Here is a 22,543-nt window from a genome sequence, read left to right on the forward strand (position 1 = left end):
GGATATTATTTTATTTTATCTTATATTATACTGCCATCAATGCGGCAAGTTCATAACTTTATGATTTTGAACCCAAACTAGATAACAAGGGAACTCCTAGATCAAGTAATGAGACAAACTCACCTTCGTTAAAAAATTTTTGATGCAACTCACCAGCATTCGCGTTATACTGAGAGGAAAACCATAAAAAATTTTCATGATGAGTCAAGGAAATTCTGACCTATCCTTTGAAATACACTGGTGCAAAAAATTAAGAGAATTTACAGACTTGGTCCATTATCTCTAGAACTACTGGACCGATTTTAATGAAATTTGGCATATGTACACATTGATACAATACAAAATAAATAACCATTCAACAATTGTAATACACGCGCATGATTGTGCGTAACACTCGTTGGAGTTGGAAGGTATGAAACAGCGGTTGCATAAGAAACAAACAAAATGGGTTGTTATGGTCCCCTCTTACAAATATACAGGGCTTGCAGCGTAATTTCATACCTGAAATAAGGCAGTTTATCATTTCCTGTGGCAAATGGCCTGAATTGTCCTGCAGCAATTTCATACCTTCCGACTCCAATGAGTGCTATGCACGATCATGCGTGTGCCTTGCAATTTTTAAAAAGTTATTTGTTTTGTATTGTATCAATGTATGTTCATATTAAATCTCATTAAAATCGGTCCAGTAGTTCTTGAGATAATCGATCAAGTATGCAAATTCTCTTAATTTCTTACTCCAGTGTATTTTACGTCAGAACTGTAGTCAATGCAAACCAATAACCAATAAAGCCATCACTGGAATTTGAACCTGAATTACCTACATTGGGAAAATAGCGCTCTACCCTAAAGCATCCCGGCCTGTGCTGATATAATTTTCCTTTATTCTATACCCGGCTTTGAATAGTCAACTCAATTCGCAGTTTATGTCTGTCAGTGTTCAACTTCGTAGCCGTGTAATTTTGAACCCAACCCAGAAGACAAGGGAACTCCTTGATCAAGCATTGGGACAAACTAGCCTTCATGGAGAACTATTTGGTGGAATTAACCCGTATTTGCGGTATAAAACCACGAAAACCTCCCACGATTAGGTAGACAGCAAGGGGACTCTAATCCATGATCCATCTACCATGAGTTATATTTTACGTCAGCACTGTGGCTGGTGCGGGCCAGATGTAGAATTCATATCAATGAGTCATCGCTGGCATTCGAACTAGGGTCATCTCCTTAGGAGTCGAAAGCTCCACCCCCTGAGCTACCACTGCTCAATACTGATATAATTTTATTTTTATTACCGTCTTTGAACTGCGAACCCAATTTTGAGTTTACGACTACCAATATTCAACTCGGTAACCTTGTGATTTTGAACCTTTTCCAGAAGACAAGGGAGCTCCTGGATCAAGCATTGAGACAAACTAGCTTTCAAGGAGGACTTCTTTTAAAAAATGAAGTTGATGCTTCAGCTTATTTCTGTTCCTAGTAGAGGGCACCAAAAATCAGACAAGATAGGGCAAATAATATAATTACTAAACTTTAAGGCTCTAGATCTGAAAATGAACAAAAATGTAGTTGTCCCACTATTCAAATAAAGCCTTCATGTAATCCATTGATTTTATCTTTATTTTTATTTCGTCACTATGATGATTTTAGCTTTCAAAGTAACTTAAACATTTTCCTCTCGGGGTAAGTGTTTGCTCAAAGGAACGGAATGGTTTTATAGATATTCGTAAATATTTCTTTTACGAGTACTCAATCTTTATAAATGTGTTTATTTGTTACAGAATACATAAAAAGCTAGGCTTATTTTTCCCCTCTATAAATGGGTATAAACTATGAAATAGTATGCAAATATTGCGTGCCTGATATTCACAGACATCAGGCGATGTTTTTCATTTTCAAATATTCGATTATCCGATGTAGGACTAATAAAACCTCGAATCTATATTTTACAATATTAAGTTTAGTTTGTCCAGCTTCTTGTATGTAGCATAGATTTTTAAAATATCAAAATGCGCCTGAAGAAAAACGTTGAAAACATAAGTTTTCTAGGAAGTAAAAAAAAAAATTAATGCGTAGAAATGAATTTTGAAATAATCTGCTCTTCAAAAACGAAAAAAGAAATTCTATTTATAATTTACAGGTAAAACTTATGTGTGAAATAGTATAATTTTAATAACAGATTATATGTGATAAATTACATATGAAAGAAACTATTAAGAACAAATATTATAACAAGACGCTATACCTGTTCCAATTGAAGCACTTGTGGGAATACAGTAATGTGCTATACTTTTTCCAAACTAGACATTTTTACATTAAACTGTTCCTCAGCATTAATTTCAGATAGCTATTTCTTTACAAGTTTCCCAAATTTCCACTAGATAATATCACAACACACAGAAACATATAGTTGCTTTAATAGAAATGGTGGAGTTTTTTTTGCCAAATATGCTCTTATGAAAAACTTGAAAAGGTGGCTTATCATTAAATTGCCCTAAGCCCCTGAACTAAATTCGGTAGGAAAATTTAATAACGGAAGAACGCGCTACGTAATATTTTAAAAACACTCAATTCTTTGTGTTGAGCAGCGGTGGGTCAGGGGATAGAGCGCTATGAGGTGACCCAGGTTTATATTCCAGCGGTGATTGATTGATACGAATTCCGATCCCGGAGCGCACCAACCGCAGTGCTGACATAAAATATCCTCAGAAGTATTTAGATGGAGCATGGGTTAGAAACCCCTTGACGTCGAGCTAACCGTGGGAGTCTTTCCTCTTATAGTATCGCTTAGTTCCAACTAACAGTCCTCCACGAAAGCCAGATTGTCCCAATGCTTGATTCAAAAGTTTCCTTGTCTTCAAGGTTGGGTTCAAAATTACAAGGCTATGAAGTTGAACATTGATAGTCGCAAACTCAGAATTGGGTCGGCTGTTCGGCACCGGTTATAAAAGGAAATAAAATTCTTCAGGTATAAGAACAGTTTAAATCATTAGACAATTATTTATGCTGGCAAGCTTTTGAATAATGCGGTTTTACTACGCAATTAGAAAATTTAGAATAAATTGAAACATCATATCATTCACATTTGAGGAAGTTAAATGTTCTATTAGAGGTTATTTGCAGGTTATTTAGAAGTTATTTGCATAAATGGCTAAAAGTGTCGATTTTCTGAGAATGAGTAAAAAAAAATTCGTTTCTTAAAATAAAATCTTTCTTATTTCGTTAAAATTTTAGAGCTTATTTTCTCAAACTCACTTAAAAGCTATTTGATACTTTAATTAACTCATTATTTTAATTATCTCTATTGCCTCACAGAATTTTTCCCATCTCTGTATCCTTTTTTTCCCTTAATTTACCAGCGAATTTAAATACATCAATACACTCAGGAGCAGCATCGTATTTAAAAAACTATTTCCATAAATTTGATACCTAATATTTAAATTTTTTTTTTCTTTTTTTCGTTAGGACGTTATCAGAAGTGAAGTATCTTGAAGATTTTCCAGACATCATGGGAACAACTTCATTGCAACATTTAAGAATTGATAGGTCAAATTTAAATACTGTGCCTCCTGAATTTTGCACCATTGTACCCTCCTTAAGAAGCTTGTAAGTATTCAATTTTATTATTTTTGTAGATGTTGACAAAATCTTTTTTTTTTTTTAATAATCTTTTTTTCAACAATAGGTTCATTCTTGCCTTTTATTTATTTGATTTTTATAAATTCCGCCCTTTTTTTTAAAAAAAAATTTTCGTCATTAAATATTTTTTCACTTAAATAAATCAATTTTAGCCGCTTTGCATGTAATTTTTAATGTATTATAATTAAATAGCGGTTTTTTTTAACCCTTGCTGCAAAATTTTTATTAAACATATTTTTCATACATTTTTTTTCATTGTTTTTTTTATTAATTTAGGTCAAAATGAGTGAAAAATATTATAGTTAGCATTTTAATAATTTCTGGCTATGAAATACCACATGACACACCGGTGCTTTTTTTTTTTTTTTTTTNTTTTTTTTTTTTTTTTTGCATGAAAGGTGAAATCTTCATAACACTGCTCACTTCCAAACGATAATTTCTCAAATTTGTCCTTATTTGCAGTAATTTAAATCGATGAAGAAAAGTTATTCATCATTGAAATTTCTTTAGCTTACAAAATCAATTATTGATAAATTCTTGAATATGAATGAAAAAAAATTTATAACTACTTTTTTAGATTTTATATCGTAGTACAAATATAATTCTGATAATCTAACAGATTTTTTTGTAATTATTAGACTGTTTTTTGGAATCAAAAAATTCTAAAATATACTTTTGCTTGTAATTAGAGCATCAGAAAAAATAGTTATAAAAGGTCACTGGTCTGCCATCTGCGTCAAAAGGTTTAAAAAAAAAGGTAGATTTAATTCATTAAAAATAACACCATAATTTTTTAAAATTTCCAGTATAAATTTTTTTAAGCCTTGAAAAACAATTTAATTCTCTGAATTTAATTTTTGAAAAAATTAAATTCTCCTCTTACTAAGGGTGAACTTTCCTATTCTCCAACTGAAATCCTATTTTTTAGAGATAAAAGATCAAATGCTTGCACAAAATTTTTAAGGTTAAATTTTTATACAATCGGTCGTTCGACTATCAATTTATGTAAGGTCCATTAATAAAAATATTCAATTCTTTGTTGGTTACTTCCCTTTGCCCCTAAAATCATACATTTTTCTTTTTTTCTCTTTAGAATTTCCAGCATACATTTTTATATTTATATTATAAGTTAGTGTGGTAAAAGTTTTGAAGACATGTGCCGCAAAATATAGTTAGATTGTAAGATATGCTTTCCCAATTTAAAAATGAATTGATAAGCTGCCAAACAAGTTTTTCTAGGTTTCCAAACATTGATAGTCGAAATAATTAAGAGAAAAAAAAACTTTTTTTTTCCTTTAGTGAATTGGAAAAATAAACCTACGTTTAATTTGTATAAAAGAAAAACTCCTTGAGCTAAATCGGTCAATATAAATGATTTTCCTTCCATTTTTATTAAAAGGATTTATGTAATTTCTTTTTTGAGACCTTTAACGAAATATTTCGAATATTACGAAATATACGACGAAATATTACGAATATGATGCAAATGACACTATTATAATTATTGCATTTTTTTACAATAATTTTTAGAAAAAGAACTTTAAATTTTTATTGATTTCAAAATTTTGCATGATTTATTTATTTTTTTAAATTTAATTTCTTCTTAATTGAAAAAATATAATAAAACTATACAGAAGCTTTGGAAGATCCATTTTAACAATTCGCTGCCTCCTTCTCCTCCTCTTCTTCGAACCCTAAAATAAAAACAAATAATTAAAAAAATTATTCTCTAGAAAAGTTGTTAGAAAATAAGGAATTAGATATTTTGTTGTGTAAATTCTATGTAAATTCTTACTATTAACTTTCCATAATTATTTAATAATAAATTAATTAATGATAACAATTTTTTTATTAATTTAAGTAATTTTGAAATTATTATTAATTTATTAATTAATAATAAGTTCTGATAAATTTCGAAGAAAAGTCTATAATAATATTAAAAATATGTATTTTTTTACATTTAAAAAGAAAAATTTAAAATAGGATTGAAATATAAATAAGCAAAAATGTATTTAAATGACAGGTGAAATAACAAAAAATAAATAAATAAACATAAGGAAATTAGTATCTCGAAAGGAAAATTTTTAGCATCTCGAAAGGAAAATTTTTAGCATTCAACAAATCAACTTTTTCCTCATTTCATAAATGTTAACTTAATCATTTGTTTTTCTTCTCTGCGGTACCAAAGTAAAAGACTTGTGGTGCCATCTATAAGAATAATTTAGTACTTCTCAATGCCACTTAATAATGAAAGCGAAACAATTTTTTATAAAATATACTATATTTATCTACTTAAATTAATTTTTTCCCATTCAAGTTTTCCACAAAAAAATATATATAAAGATAATTAATTGACCATTTTAAATAAAGTTGTACATAAAACTCAATTACTATAAGCTGCTTTTTTTAGATTAGAAGCTATTTTTTTTTTCTTTATAAACTAATAGTAGAATTTTCAGTTGTTATTATTATAAGTAACTGTATTTTTTTGTAAAACAACAGCAATTAGGTAAAATGGAATCCTATGGAACAAAAAATCCTGTGATGAAATGGACCAACTTTTGTGCGGAATACTTGTTTCCTGATTTGATTTTAATTAACGAAAGAATAGTGATACTTATGATAAAAATGCCCTTTTTTTTTAATATTATTTGTACTAACGAATTTTATTTTTAGAAAAATACACTGTGGAATTATTTTCATATTTAATCAATAAAGTTATTTTTATTAAAAAATTGTGTGGCACAATTTTACGTAAATTATATATTTTACCTAATTTCACTCTGAATTTAACCCATTAATACCTAGTATCTATTTCTGAGACTGTTCTTAAATGGTTCTTAATATACGCACGTTGTTCCGCATCGACCACCCTTAATGTATATTTTTAAAATCTTTGTCAGTAATTTAGACAAACATATCTGCACAATAATGCTTGCAAGTTAATGCACAGTTGAGAGGGGGAATAACGCTATCGAAATCTGTCATATCACAATTGAGGAAGGCGGGTGTACGAAACACCAAAATCTCTTTGGTTACTGGGATAACTAAAAAGAAATTAATAGACGATTATTAGAATCACCTGCAACAAACAGGTTTTGACGTATTTTAAACCAGTGTTCCTCAACAGTGATTCGTCAGATTTTGATTGTGTTTTTGGTTTATTCCTCACATAAATTTTAATCTGTAATCCCCAATGTGCATATATGTCTCATTTTTTGGAAAGGATTCTAAACATATTAAGGATCATCGGTGAAGATCATCCAGTTTTTATCTTCTTCTTGGCACTATAACCTAGAACAGGCCCAGGGTCATCCCAACGAGTTTTTTTTTCCTCTGTCGGAGTCCATCAAATTCATATTAAGATTGTTTTTCGAAGGCTCTGTAGTCGCATGAATTGATGCGAAATAATATATTATGTATTTTCATAACTGATGTGGTCCCGCAGTGGTCTAATTGTTAAAACACGNTTTATCGAATTTCGTTCCGGTTTTTTGGTTTTCCGGTTTTTTGATTTCCGGATAACGGGTTCTGTACTGTATTTTCATAACTGATGTGGTCCCGCAGTGGTCTAATTGTTAAAACACGGTTCCCAGTAGAACACCGAAATCAAGTGTAACTGGATGCTTTCAGTAAGCGGGTGGGTAACCACTTTGATCAGCCTGCGTAGGGACCGAGGGAGCGCGGTATTGGTCCTCGTTAAACTGTTTTACCGTAAAGTGCTCGACTTCGCGCGGAGGAACCATCCCCTCTGCAGAGGATCAAAATTGTGATGGCATGTTTTGAGATCATCCTCACGGAGGTTTCCCAAACCGTCGATAATAACCCATTGAGCGACGTAAATAAAATACGTACCATAACTGATGTGAATTTGCAACAGTTACGTATGACTTATAGGTCAAGTTTAGGTCATTCGGAAAATAGCGTAAAATGTCAATATGGAATACAGTCACAATTTTGAGAAAAATTTTTAATTTTTTTTTTTTTAATTTTTTCTTCAAGAAATTAAGAATTGACCAATTAACTAATTAATACCTAGCGTCCTTGTTTGATAACATTTTTTTCAAAAGAGAAAAATTGGTAGAAAATTATTTTATTTTGAATTAACAAACATGCCTGTCAAAAACAAAATTTTTTTATTTGGATCTGTAAACATGTGAGTGAATCATTAACGGAAAGTGTTGTAGTCTGATCTAGAGTAATTATTTGTCACCCAGCTCACAGTGGACCAGCATCCAAGGTGTTGTAGCCAAAATCAGTATTTCAATAAAATTTGTTTCAATATCTGGTAAATTGAATTCATAGTTGAAATTTTGAAATACACTAAAAATACCCACAAAAAACAAAATGGCGGCTGAAATATGGCGAGCAAAATTTAAAAAAATAATATAGTACGTTTAAATAATTAAATATAGCGATGAAAATATAATAATTTTCGTAATTTTATATTAAAAATGAAAAGCAAATTATATTTCCGAAGTAATATTACAAAATAACGCGAATTAAATACAAAATAACGCGAAAACATGAAAAAAAAACATAATTTTTGTTCTTCGGTATATTTAGTTCACCTTTGCAATACGTGCAAAATAGGGCAGGTTTTTTCGGAAGAAGAAATATCAAAGACAACAAAAAAAAAGTTTAGCTAATTACCTCATGGAAATTTTTGGAGCTAACAAGGGAAACTAGGGAAGTGTGACTCGNACTCTCGTCGGTCCAAAGAGTAAATTATAATGTCTGGAATGATTATGAATACTCAATTTGGGCTATAATAAAACTGCCTACACATATTTTAGTTGAAAATTTAATTTTTGATCATGCCAAAGATCATGATCTTCTGTCCCACAGTGCAGCGGAGGAATTTTCCATTCATTTCATGTAATTCGTTTTTGTAACAGATATCATTTGCTATATTGGTGATCATTTCATATTTTCCAGACAAGTGCTACAGCAGTGGTTCCCAATTATTTTTTCCAACTGTAAAACCCTAAATGAACCACCTTCCTTCGGCGGAATCCCGACTTTATAAATTAAATATATAAAGACAATTAAGGATGTACTAAAAACTAAAAGACTGCTTTATTTTGAAAATATTTTTTAAGATGTTACAGAGGCCGGGATAGCCTGGTTGGTAGGACACTGAGCCCATGTCCAAGAGTTCGTGGGTTCGATTCCCGCCAGCCAGACTCCCGGAGTAGTAAATGGTGAACGTTAAATCTGCCGAGTCGTAAAGTCCTCCATGTTCCCATAAAAAAAAACAATACCTCTGACTGATCCAGGAGTTTCCTTGTCTTCTGGTTTGGTTCAAAATTGCAATGTTACGGAGTTGAACATTAGTAATCGTAAACCCAAAATTGGGTCGGCTGTTCAACGACGGATAAAATAAAATAAAAGGTTACATCATTATAGGTTAATATTCGTGAAAGGTGTTAAAAAAGACGCAAACGCGAATCGGTTCCACCAAAAAGACCTCCATGAAGGCAAATTTCTCCCAATACTTGATCCAGGAGTTCCCTAGTCTTCCGGATTGGGTTCAAAATTACAAAGCTACGGAGTTGAACATTAGTAGTCGTAAACCCTAAAATATTGTACCGGTTGGTCAACGACGGTTATAAAATAAAATAAGAGGAATGGGGGCCGTGGTGGCTCAGGGGATAGAGAGTACGCTTCCCAATGAGGTGCCCGGAATCGAATCCCAGAAATGGCTGGTCGATATAAATTCCGCATCCGGCTGGCACCGAACTCAGTGCTGACGTTAAAATATCCTTAGTGGTAGACGGATCATGGGTCCCCTTGCCGTTAGGCTAACCGTGGAAGGTTTTCGTAGTTTTCCTCTCAATGTAACGCAAATGAGCGTTAGTTTCATCAAAAAGTCCTCCGCAATGGCAAATTACGCCGAGTTCTTGATACAGGAGTTCCCTTGTCTTCTGGATTGGGTTCAAAATTACAAAGCTACGGAGTTGAACATTAGTAGTCGTAAACCAGAAATTCCAATCAATTAAGGAATAAAATTTCATCATCAATAATTTTAAATAAGCTTTTATGACCGACAGTTGAATTTACTATCTTGAAGCTGAATCTAGTCAAGTTATTAAGTTGTTTTTGGTGTCTATGCATAACCAAAAAATGAATAATATAATCCAAATTATGATTTGCGTTGAAATGAAGATTAAAAAGAACTGCTATAAACGCTATTATTAATTGTTCGTTGATAAATATTTCATCATAATGAATTTATTTATTTTATTTTCATTTGATAAAAGCGATTAAGAATATTAATGCAATTTTTATACATGCCTGTTTTTTTCATAATTTATTCAATTCATTATCAGAAAAATAATGCAATTTTTAAAAGAAATTTTGTCCTTTCTTTTTCACTGGCATTTTACTTCTTAAATAATTAACAACCGAAATATTAAGTAAATAATAGATAATTGATTGGATCTAAATGCTTAAAAAATATTAAAAAAATATTCTAACTCTCGGAACCCCTTTAACTCTTCCACGGAAACCTAGGGTTCCGCGGAACACCACTTGGGAACAGCTGTACTAGAGAACTCTTTTAGTTGCTGAGTAACTTCTTTTAATCAATTTAATTGGATAGTAAAACCTTAGAGTAATTGCATTTGATTACAGAACTAAATAAGTACCAAAATATTATTACCTTTTATAATAAATATCAATTTTAAAAAAGATAGTGATTTATTTTTTTAGGCCTAACGCAATTAAAAAAGTGTATGCTTGTTGAACCTTGAACCAGTTTCTGTATTGCACCTTCGATCGATTCATGTGCAACGTGTTCAGTTAGCACAAATATATTTCACAGAATTCATTTACAAAAAAGTACATTAATAAGAAAACGTTTAATGTATTTCCCACAAAATTTGAATAATTTATTACATTCTGCTTAAAAAAATAAAAGTTAAAATTGGTCAAAGTTTTATTGTAATTTATATATTTTCTTCATTAACATAACATAATTAATAATAACATAATTAATAACATTATTAACAAATGAATAACAACAAATTAACATAATTGTACACTTTACTATTATATAAAAAAATTAAAAGTAAAATTGGTACAAAGTTTCAATATTAATTATATATTTACTTCATTAACATAATTATTTAATAATAACATGGCATCATAATTAACAACAAATTAATGCCTTAACATAATTGATAACTAATTAATAATTACATAATAAATTTATTATTAATAATCTTATTATTAATTTTATAAGCTAAATAATATAAGTGAAATGTATTCGAAATTTAAAAACACATAGAAACAAAAATTATATTCTATAATCTTTAGTTTTTAATGCATCTTTCTCACGCTTTATTATATTTTTTGAAAATAAATTTTCTTGAGAATTCTTCGTAGTACATAGAAATATGAGTAGTAAAACTCAGATTTTAAAATGAAATGCGATAAAAAATATTTTAACTAACAAATTTAACCGCGTATTTTAACTAAAATTCAACATCAAAAATGTAATCTTGCAAAAGATTACGAAATTTAAAATGAAACTTCTTAAAAGTATTCTCACTGCTCAACTTTGCTTACGTAGTTGGTCCCATGACGACGAACTTACTTGTTGAAGAAATTTTATATCTTAAAAGAAATCATAAATTTTAATAACTACATAGCTCTGTTCACTAATAATTTCTATTTTAAACGAAACTTCTGATGTTTTAAAACATTATTTTATTTTAAGCAAATACTTTTATTAAGTAAGACTTTTCCCTCCTTTTGAAAAGTTCCAAACATTTTTATTAAAATTAAAACACTGAACTTACGGGAAAAAAATTTTAAAGACTAGATAATGTTAAATAGCTTCATATTTTAGTAAATTAATTAATAGTCGTTGAATTAAAACAAGAAATCACTATATACATAATTATGTTTTTCATAATTTTTTTAGACTTTTTTCTTCGTAATTTTTTCTAGTTTTAATGAGAAAATTTGGCATTGTTTCACGATGAGCTTATACAGTGCTCAAAAATTGAACACCCTGTATAACTTTTGATCTTATGATCGGATTTTTACTCACTAAAACTCAATCTTAATGGTTTGAGAACATAACTTTAAGTATGCTTATTAATTAGATCAGACGATATATGAATATACGAAATCAGACACAAAAACGAAATTATTGAGCACACTTATTGTGTATTTCGCTTATCTCTAGAATTTAAGTTAATCGAAAAGCTTTTGCGCACAATTATAAAATTTATTTCTCCAAATGTAATTCCAAATAAATAATAAATTTAATTTTTGGTAATTATTTTGGTATGGTTTATAATAGTCAAAAAAATGTGAATTGTAAAGTGCACAAATTTTTACTCTTTAATTGGACAGACTATTCGACTGATTCCGTTCAAATTTTGTAATTCGTTACATACTTTGAAATAAATAAAAATCTTTGCAGCTTGCAATTCAAAATTTTTCGACAAGTATTAAATAGATTAATAAATTATCATTAAAATTCCTTTTGTACATGGAAATATATTTGGATAAACTAATTTTATAATTGGGAACAAAACTTTTTCGATGCGTAAAAAAGAAAAAAAAGTTTACGAGACATCGCGTAACACACAAAAAGACAACATTAAAATAATAATGATAAAGACCAAACTAATTTATCAGAATGTGGCTACTCCCCCCCCCCTCCGCATTTTTAGGTACCTAAATTTGTTTTAAAAAAATTTTGATTATTCTGAAAAAATAACGTTTTTGTATTCGATTTCGAAATTTAAAATTGATTAGCATATTTAATTAGCATATTAGCACTTAGTCACTAATTAATTAGCATATTTAAAGTAAGGGTCTCAAACCATTAAAATTAAGTCTTAGTACTGTAAAAACCTGATCATTAGAACAAAAATTATTCTGGGTGTGTATTGTACTACAATAGATATGTGCAATTAATTTTAAAAGGATTTCTCAACATCAAAAAGATTTTTCAATATGAAAACAAACTGCCTATTTAATAGATGCAAACAGTTCGGAATAAACTAAGTAGCTGAATGCAACTTACAAAGGAAATACAGGAAATTTTTTTTTAAAAAGTCATGGCTTGGCAGACCAATTATAAATTTGCTCATTATCTAATGCAAGCTTTAGATGCCATCTTGAATTTACTGAGGCGATAGAGTCAGAGAGGGAAAGAAATTAAATATGGGGAGAGAGGTATTGTTTCCCATGCATTTTTGTGATTAATTGAATTATATCAAAACCAAACCTATAGGACTAATAACATACAAGCTATAAAAGTTTTATGTATAAAAAGTTCAAATTTTTGACATTTACCTATTTACACACCTAACGTAGATAAACAAGTGACATATTGTTTCCCATGTATTTTTTAAGTTAAAACAAAAAATCCAAGTTGATAGAACTAATAGTTTCGAAGTTATAAGGGTATAATTTATAAATTCATCTAGGTCAAAAATTATACTCTTTACACAAAAAAATCTAAATAACGTCAAGACTGTAAGTCCTATCAAATTAGTTTTGATCTTATTTGATTTAGTGTAACTAAATATGAATGAAACAATTCCTCGCTTGTCTAGCTAGCGCTGTCAGGAACATAAAGCATTTAAATCAATAGTTTATCCACTTGTTTTTAGCCCTATTTAATTCGTCGCAAGAAAGTACAAAGGATACAATATTTCACGCGTCTTAACAGGAATGTCAATTGCTTAAATAAGTGTTAAGTCGAAAATTGTGCTTTTATATATATTATACACACTAAAAACTTATAACTACATATATTTTATGTTTTTAGTTTCAAAACCACCTCAATTTAAATTTTTATTCTATTATTTATCAGTTGTATTTAAAATTCTTCTTGGTCTTCCTTTGCTATTTTGATCCAAAATAGCTTTTGACTTTCTTTTTTTGTAATTTATTTAAATTTTCTACTAGCCTTCCTTTTTGAATGTTTAAATACACCTTACAATTGAAACAAATACTGCGAAATTTGGTCGATTATCTTGTTTCATTATGATCCCACCGAATATATATTTTTAGAATCCTTGTTAAAAATAAAGTAAAAAATTTTACACTACACAGATACTGTAAATGAATGTTAAGCGAGGGGGGGAAACAAAAATACTTTTGAAATCTAACGCATCATGAACGAGGAAGGCGTAACTAAAAAAATCTAAATCCATTTTATTACAGCAGGAAACAGAAAAGAACTGAAAGATGATTATTAGAAGCATCTCTAATTCAAGCAGGCGATCAAACAAGTTTAGTGTTTATCATTCTGTCCCCCCTTTTTTCTACTAAATATTAATGCTCTACTCCTGATGTTTTTACTTTTTCTACAAATATTACTAAGTACATACTTACTAAATAGTCTGCATATTTTGAGTAACCTTTGTTCACACAAAAAAATATGTACTATTGCTATTTAATTTCAAAATTAGCAAAAACAGATTCAATACAAAGCATTATTTTTATTGATATAGAAATATATATAAGAAGAGGGAAACTATCTTAAATCACCATAAACTTCAATTCTGATCAAAAATATTTATCAAATTCCAACACCTTGTTCATAGATATACTTCTCCTCTATAATTCTCATGAATTGATAGAGCTGGTTTCAATGCCGTTCAGCCGGAGTTGTAAAAAAAAGCATTCTAAACAGAAATATAACTGCTATTTATTTTTTAAAGTTTTAATCACCCTATCTGTAAAGAATAACTCCTTTTCCCCGATCTCAATAATAATTGATCTATTTTATTTAATCAAAAAATTATTAATGAGTGAATTATCTATTTCATTAACCATTTTGTGATTCTTTTACTTAATTTTTTTTCAGAAATTTGAAGTCAAATAAACTGGCAGAAATACCTGTGCTTCATGAGTGCAAAGAGCTACGACTAATGTAAGTAATTCACAATTGCAAAATGTCTTGTGTATTTGTTTATCTTAATTTAACAATTGGAAAATTCATGTTGATTGATCTTAAATGAGTTTATTTATTTTGAAAAATTAATCATGATTTAACTTTTCGTGCTTCCTTTTAATTTTTTGAAAAAGGATTGTGCATTAGGATTAATAACATCATTAACAAAAAATGTAATAAAATTATAATGTTGACCAAAAGTCTTAAATATATATCATGCAACAATTTGGTAAGAAAATATTACTTCATTGTAAAACCAAATACTTAACAGTGAAATATATAACTTTAAGAGAATAAATTTTTTTGTTAACTTCATTAAAAAAAATTTTATAATTTCTTCCTAGCTACTGAAGTGAATCAATAACTGCCTCTGCAAGTTGAACAGCTGACAAAAATTTATCAAACTTCCATTTTTTAAAAAGAAAATAAGAGAAATTTAAATTTTGAGGCATTTAATGGTTTATAAAAATATATCTCCAAATAAAATGTGAACATTTAAAGAAATTCTTCAACTAGTTCCTAATTTACTTTATAAATGAAAAAAAAAAATGAAAGTGATTCAGTTTCTTGCTTTTTTATAACACCTGTAGGGTAGTAGTAAGAGTACTTACTACAAAGAAAAATTTTGTTAAAATTCGAATTAATGTCATCAACTAATATAAATGATTCTTTAATCTAAATTCAAAAAGTATTTTAATGTACCCTTACTAGAAATAAATGGCCCATTGAAGGGTTAAATCTGTTTTTGTTTCATTCAACAAATCATCTAATAGTCTTTTTAATAAAAATTCATTCGGGTTCAAACACAAAATGTACCTAAAATCAATTATTCAAGATTTTGTCCAAAAAGAAATTATAAAGAAGTATCAGTCAACAACAGAATCCTATGTCGAAATGTAGAGTACTCATATGAACTTTCTGTTTGACAAGCTTGCCTAGTAAGTTCTTAAGAACCCCACAATTTTTTTTTACATTATACTGCAAAATTCTCATGGAAGTTGCTGTTAAGCAATTGTTTTTCTTAAAATATAGTAATCTGTATCCAAATGATTTTGATGTCACAATAGAAACACAAAGTTAGATAGTTTTCTAATTAAGCAATATCTTATCTCAATGCAACATGATTTTCAAATCATGAATTAGGGAGACAATTTTTTCCTTGTAACAAAATTGTAAATATCTACATGAATTTTGAATAAGAAATAATATTTAAATTTTAATTATGAATTCTAGATAATTGGTTCCAATAAAATCGAACTGGCTGATAACCTTTTGACATTCTATTAGGTTTTATTTTGCTACTATTCATGAACATTTTATTTAGCTTTATAGAAAAACTTAGATTAACATGCTTTTCTAATCTCTTTTAAACGAGAGCACTTTTAATAGCGTATTACTACTTAAATAGTTCAAGGTTACCTGGGTTCAAAATAGCTTCATTTCGTTTTCTTTTTTTAACACACTGGCAGTTTAGTAAAACGGCAAAATTGTGAGGATATTTCTCCTCTATACACTATTGCCCTGTATAATAACATGGAAAAACCGGTTTTGCTATGAGAAGACTGCAGTTTAAAATACAACTTTTTATGTGCAGAACCGTCAGTGGGTTAAAAACATTTAAAAATATGTTTTCTACTTATAAAAAAAATTATTAAAAAAAAATTATTCAAGAATTATAAGAACTTTCATAGACCTAAAATATTTTAAACTGAAAATCCCTTAAATAAAAACTTTCAAAAATAAACATTTACCCTATTTTAAAATATTTATTTTAATTATAATAGAAAGATTATTGCTCATCCAAAAAATAACCTATATATTTTCAGAGATCTAAGCTACAACAATATCATAGCTGTAGAAGAAAACACATTTACAAACCAGAAGAACCTAATCGATCTTTTTCTGAGTCATAATTTGATTTCAGAAATATTAATGAATAGTTTTGAAGGCCTTACAAACCTACAAGTTCTGTAAGTTTTAATAATTTTTTTAAGCTTATTGAAACTTTTTTCAAATTTTTTTTTATCTTAACTACTTTATTTTCCAATATATATTTTTAGAGATTTAGAAAGCAATGAAATAGAGAAAATCCATCCTGAAGCTTTCACTTACTTTAAGGATCTCAGAGATTTGTAAGCAGAAAATTTTCCACATTTGTTCCTTTATTTTTTTTTTTCTGTACCATTTGTTCCAAATTTACTTTCATGATTTTTTAATTTTAAAATTCCCTACTTCAAATAGTTTTTCTAAATATTATTTTTGTATGTGGGTTACAAATTATCATTAGCATATCAAAGTTAAAATTTAAAAAGTAATAAAAAAATGGCATTTAAAATTCCATCAAGAAGCTAATGTATGCAATTATATATATATAATTATTACATAAATAGTTAATATAACTATTTTAACAAGTATTAACTTAAAATTACTAATAAGTGAATAATGTAAAAATTCACAGCAAAATTTATTTAATACCATTAAAACTAAATTACTAACAGTGCTTATGCGTAAAGATTCATAAATATTGTTCTCAGGTGAATAAAATATATCATAAAATATTTATCATTTTTCAGATAAAAAAATAATTTATGCTGAAAATTGTTTAACTTTTGCAGAAACCTTGGTGCCAATAAATTTCCTAAGCTTCCTACAAAAGGACTACAAAATTTGAGACAACTGAAAACCTTTAACAATCGAGAACTTAAAGAATTTCCACCAGTTCAAACCTTTCCTCGCATAAACACTTTAGCTCTATCATATGCTTATCACTGCTGTGCGTTCATAGCATCATCAAGTCACACAAGCACTTCGCCAAGACCTACAACCACTTTACAAGAAACTATAGTTTGGCTTTCAAAAGATGATGTTGATATGGCATCATGGAATTCCAACATCAGTGATATATGGCCTGGATCAGGTGATTAAATATAAATATGGTGACATTTAAAATAAGGTTTTGAAACTTTATGTTTAAAATATAAGTAGCATAAAATAAATTGCAATAAAATTTATAACTTACTATAATCACAACTTTAATTGCTTTTTATTTACAAATAATTCACATTTTGCAATGTACAAAACATAATTATTTAATATTTATTTAATACACAACAAAACACTGCATAATTTTTTTTTTAAATAAATATATTTTTTCGAAGAATATTTATAAAATTTATCATCTCCTAGCAGGAAATTAGTTTTAAATATAAAAATATCGAAAGTGATTGATATCAAATGATCAAAATAAAACATTAATTTTTTTAATCTGAAAATGAAATGAAAAGTAATGTCTATATATCTGGTAAATTTTCCAACTAATTAATTTCCAATTCTTGCATAAAAACGTAATTTAAAAAAAAGTATTCAATTCTTCAAACTTTGGGATTGAGAAAAATTGTAAGTGGTACTTTTTAGTGTCATTCATCATTTATGTAAACGAAAAATTACTATTAATAATGTTGCATTGTTAGCAAAAAGGGACAACCTGAATAACTTAGATCTAATAATATTTTGCAAGCATGACATTTTAATATTTTTAAGGGCACATTTTAAACATATTATAAAAATAATGCATCTTTCAGAATAGACTTAATATAATGCCCCATGTCCGCAAATGGGCTTGATGACTAATAATTAATGCAACATTGAGATGTAATTTTTTTTATCCTTTCTATTAAAATCTTTAACAGCTTTAGAAAGTTCATAACAAAGACCTACATATTTTAATGCTTTTGACACAAAAAGTATTGGGAAAAATGTTTTCTTTTTAACAAAATTAAATTTTATAGATTCATTAATTTAGAAATAAAAGTTAATTTTTCATTTTGAAGGTAATTTTTCAACCAAATTTGAAGAATTTGCAAATCAGCTTTGGAAAACATTTGGAAGAGACTACACCATACCTGACAATTTAGCACAATATGCAGAAGAATATTTTGAAGATTACAAATCTGCTTTAAACAATGAAGAAAATCTTCTAGCTAAATTCGCTCTGCAATGTTTACCTGAACCAGGTATATTTTCATAACAAACTACATTTTATTGTTTAAAAAGAGAATTGCACTTTCTTATAATAACCAATATATTACATTCAATACATTGTTTTAGGTCCTTTTATGCCATGTGAAGATCTATTTGGACTGTGGAGTCTCAGATGTGGAATTTGGGTAGTGTTTTTGCTAGCTCTGCTCGGTAATGGAATCGTTGTGATTGTTCTTATAGTCGGGCGAAGCAAGATGGACGTTCCACGCTTTTTGGTGTGCAACTTGGCCATGGCAGATTTCTTTATGGGCGTTTATTTGGGGATGTTGGCTGTTGTCGATGCTTCAACCCTAGGAGAGTTCAAGGTTTTTAAGTGTTGACTTTTTTATTTAAAAAAATCCCAATTGTGTTTATGATTTTGCTTTTAAAGACAAATAATAAAAGTTCTTCCTATTAGTTAAACAATTAAGCATCTCAGCTTAAGTAAATATCAGCAACTTTTTTTAACTCACCTTATTCAAAAACTTTAATGGATGAACAAGCGTCCTGTAACTGACCATAAAATGTTTTGAAACTAAAAAATGGGAATATTCTAAATATAACTAGTAAGCTCTTTTAATACATATATTTCACATGGTATATTTAAATCTAATATAAATAAGAAAATATTTAAGAGATATTTTTAAAAGAATAAGTTTTTTTCACCTGTTATTTTAATTTTTCCAGGTTTTACCAAGTTTCCCATCAAATGCTAGCAGTTTATAATTAATAATTTACAAAATAATTTTAACAAAACAAAATAAATTAGCTTTGACATATTATAGTTTTTTTCATATTTCTTCAATAATTAACATTTTGCAAAATGTATCAATTAAAGCAATGCAAAACCTTTATTATATCATTACAGTTTCAGCAACTTCAGATGCATTAGGATTTAATGCTAAAGGTTTTAAAAAGTTTCTGACATTCATCTAATAAATTGTTATTATGTGATAGTTTAAATTATGGTTATAAGTTCTCTATTGACTCGACAGTCTTTTGTGGACCACAGCCTTCTTTAGAATTGTTTCTCCTTCTGTTCATTCCTTCACCAATTCCTTTTAATTGCTGATTTTCAGTGTTTTTAAATTCACATTAAAGCAGTCTACCAACCTCAATCTGGACCTACCTCTAATATGGATACAAATGGTTTAAAATTAAAGACTCAAAATGTTAAAGAGGAGGGGTCTATTCAACAGAAATGTCCAGCATTTTTAATGTGATCTGTCTTTCTATTCAGCTCAATACGTATTTATTGTACTTGTGCTTCTATAAAGCACTGCATTAGAATCCTTCCTAAAAAATTTCTCTCCAAGATAGCTTGTCCATTTTCTTGTGATTTTGTCATTGCCCAGATTTCTGAACCATACACGAGAAAAATCTAATGTTCGTTTTATATAACATGATGGTTACCTTTTTTACTAATTTAGAGTGTAGAAAATTCTTAATCCATTAAGACAACGATTAACATGGACAATGTGTCATTGTATCTGGGCGTCAAATTTTTCAAGGTAGTTAAAGTGATCACAAGTTCATATTTGTGATATTCAATAAGTAAGTAATCAAAGTTTACTATTGTCCTAACGTTACTTGGTGTCTCCCCAATTAACTGTCCGGTTTCAGAGACCCTATAAGTAGTTTCACTGAAGTTGTTATAGATCACTGGGTCCCTTATTATAAATAAATTATGCAAATTAATGATAATTTTATAAAAAGTTATCTGACGTTTATTTTTCTATCATTTAGTATTCCACAAATACTTTGATAACCAATTTTAGTGTGTTTGATAAAGTAGTTTCATCGAAAACAAAATTATAAAAATAGAGGTCATATGGATTGGAGCTATAAAGCTTTCGAATTCTTAAAAGTTAGAGTACAGTGCTAAAAAAAAGAATCACCGTATATAGCTTTTGATCTAATGATCAGATCTTTACATTCTAAGACTCAATCTTAATGGTTTGAGGAGGTGACCTCAAGTACGCTAATTAGTGCTGATGATATTTTAAATAATGAAATCAGATACAAAAATATACTTTCTCCAACTAAGCATTTTTATGGTAGACTTCTGACTCCCAAAGTATAGGTGGTAACCACAATCAAGGAAACATGGTCCCAATAGTTTAATCAGGAGAGCTGTTCAAAGTATAAACTCATATTATAATTTTAATTTTTGCGTATTTCACCATATTTTGAAAACTTTTTAAGCAAATTGTAAAATTTGCACACAATTATAGAATTTATTTACCTAAAAATAATTCTATGCAAAAAAAAATTTTTGAAAATATTTATTATACTTTGTCGAAACAATTTTCAATTTTAGGGTACATAATTTTTTACGTCGTTTTAAAGAATGTTTTTTTAAATGGAAAAACACAAAATTAGAGTAAACTCAGTCGAACAGATCCTGAGAAATTTCATTTTATATATAAGACTTTTTAAAAATATGACAAAATGTGAAGATCTGATCATTAGATTAAAAATTATTCACCATGATCCATATATATATATATATATGTAGTGCTCGTTCTCGTTCTTTCTCGTAAACTCTTTAGTCGTAGCTTTCATTCATGAATGATTATTTTGTTGATTCCAATTTCCGCAGTCATTTTTTAATATTTTTAATATCCTTTATATAAGTATGACAACAAAATGCATTTTCTATGAATTTATTGAATAAAGGATAAGGAAATCTATTTACAAATTATATACAAACGGAGCAGAGGCTCCGGGACACATCTTTACCATTTCATTTCCAAAATATAAGTGTACCTTCTTTAAGGTAACATATGTTCATGTCATGTGATCTATATAACCCAGATGTTAGAACCGGCGCCTGGAACATCTTCAGACCAGATGGAGATGAACTAATATCTCAACACGTCTTGATTTTTATGGGAATTCGGCTTCGTTACGATTTTTTATTGCGCGGGGTGGATTCATTTTATAAATAAAGATTTCATCGCTATTCAACGGGACTAAACGTATACGCGAAGAGCCAAGTTAAGTATGTGAAAGAGAAATTTAATGTTCTCAGAGACCAGATAAGCTTATCTNCCTACTACCCACCTTAAGGAACTACCTCATTGACCTTATCACAAGATGAAGGGGTAAAGGGCCGTTCCGGCCTCAGGCACCCCGAACAACCTAACAGAACAGAATATATATATATATAGAGAGAGAGAGAGAGCAATATTTCTTTAAAGCAGAAATCCTTGAAAAATTTTTAATTAAAACTGTTATCACAATTCTAAAGATTTAATATTTCCTTTTCAAATGCTTCACAAATCTCACACAAAGCTTGTTTACACATTAATGTTAATGAAAATATTTCTCATGTGTTCATATAATATCAAAAAAAATTCAATTAATCCATCAAAATTCACCATAAAAACACGTTTTTGGATTTTTTTCAATGATTTTCATCTTTTTACATCAATATATTATTCACTGTTGGCTGGTGTTTGTCCTGCTTCCTTTAAAGTTTAACCACCTAATTTTTAAAAGTTGCAGTTGAAAGGAAAAGAATCTTTTAATGTAAAATTCTAATTTCAGCAGCTTCAAGTAATTTTAAAGGAATTGGTTTATGGCTTTTCAATTTCCTTTTTGACACTGATAAGAGCATCTTTTTAAGGCAGGAGGAAAAAATAATTTTAAGAATCTAGAAAAAATAAAATTTCTTACAAGATTAAGTGATTGAGGAAAATTTCAAACATAAGTATACAAACACCATCTCTTGATGAGGTCTGAAAATTTTCATCCTCTCGTATCATAATTTGTACAAAATTTAAAAGGAAAAACCTTTCTAACTGTGCTTTTAGTTTTGATATTTAGCATTTTCAAATGATTGTGCAAGAAGAAAAATGTGGTTACCATCACAATAATTTTTGGAGATTAATGCTAGTATAAGCTTTTAAAAATGTAACTATTTCATTTTCACGGTGAAACTTAAGATGTTATATT

At 28.7% G+C, this 22,543-nt stretch overlaps 1 protein-coding gene and 1 long non-coding RNA gene across 6 annotated transcripts in view; one reads left to right on the plus strand and one right to left on the minus strand.

Moving 5' to 3' along the window:
* LOC107452618 (leucine-rich repeat-containing G-protein coupled receptor 5) overlaps positions 1 to 22,543 on the plus strand; it is a 210,505-nt gene that overhangs the window by 177,894 nt on the left and 10,068 nt on the right. The window contains exons 10-16 of the mRNA XM_016069153.3: positions 3,463 to 3,603; positions 14,477 to 14,542; positions 16,390 to 16,533; positions 16,624 to 16,695; positions 17,179 to 17,480; positions 18,394 to 18,576; positions 18,671 to 18,909. Of these exons, the coding sequence (XP_015924639.2) occupies positions 3,463 to 3,603; positions 14,477 to 14,542; positions 16,390 to 16,533; positions 16,624 to 16,695; positions 17,179 to 17,480; positions 18,394 to 18,576; positions 18,671 to 18,909 (1,147 nt within the window). The remainder of the gene's footprint in view (positions 1 to 3,462; positions 3,604 to 14,476; positions 14,543 to 16,389; positions 16,534 to 16,623; positions 16,696 to 17,178; positions 17,481 to 18,393; positions 18,577 to 18,670; positions 18,910 to 22,543) is intronic.
* LOC107452619 (uncharacterized) overlaps positions 17,571 to 22,543 on the minus strand; it is a 42,540-nt gene continuing 37,567 nt past the window's right edge. For 2 of the 5 annotated variants that reach the window (XR_011638286.1, XR_011638287.1), the window contains exon 8: positions 17,571 to 18,894. This is a non-coding gene — a long non-coding RNA (uncharacterized lncRNA). Of the gene's footprint in view, positions 18,895 to 19,056; positions 19,119 to 21,649; positions 21,728 to 22,543 lie in introns of all 5 variants that reach the window. The other 3 variants (XR_011638288.1, XR_011638290.1, XR_011638289.1) reach the window with 3 other exon arrangements.

This window comes from Parasteatoda tepidariorum, chromosome X1 (genome assembly GCF_043381705.1).
Source record: "Parasteatoda tepidariorum isolate YZ-2023 chromosome X1, CAS_Ptep_4.0, whole genome shotgun sequence".
Taxonomy (NCBI): Eukaryota; Metazoa; Arthropoda; class Arachnida; order Araneae; family Theridiidae; genus Parasteatoda; species Parasteatoda tepidariorum.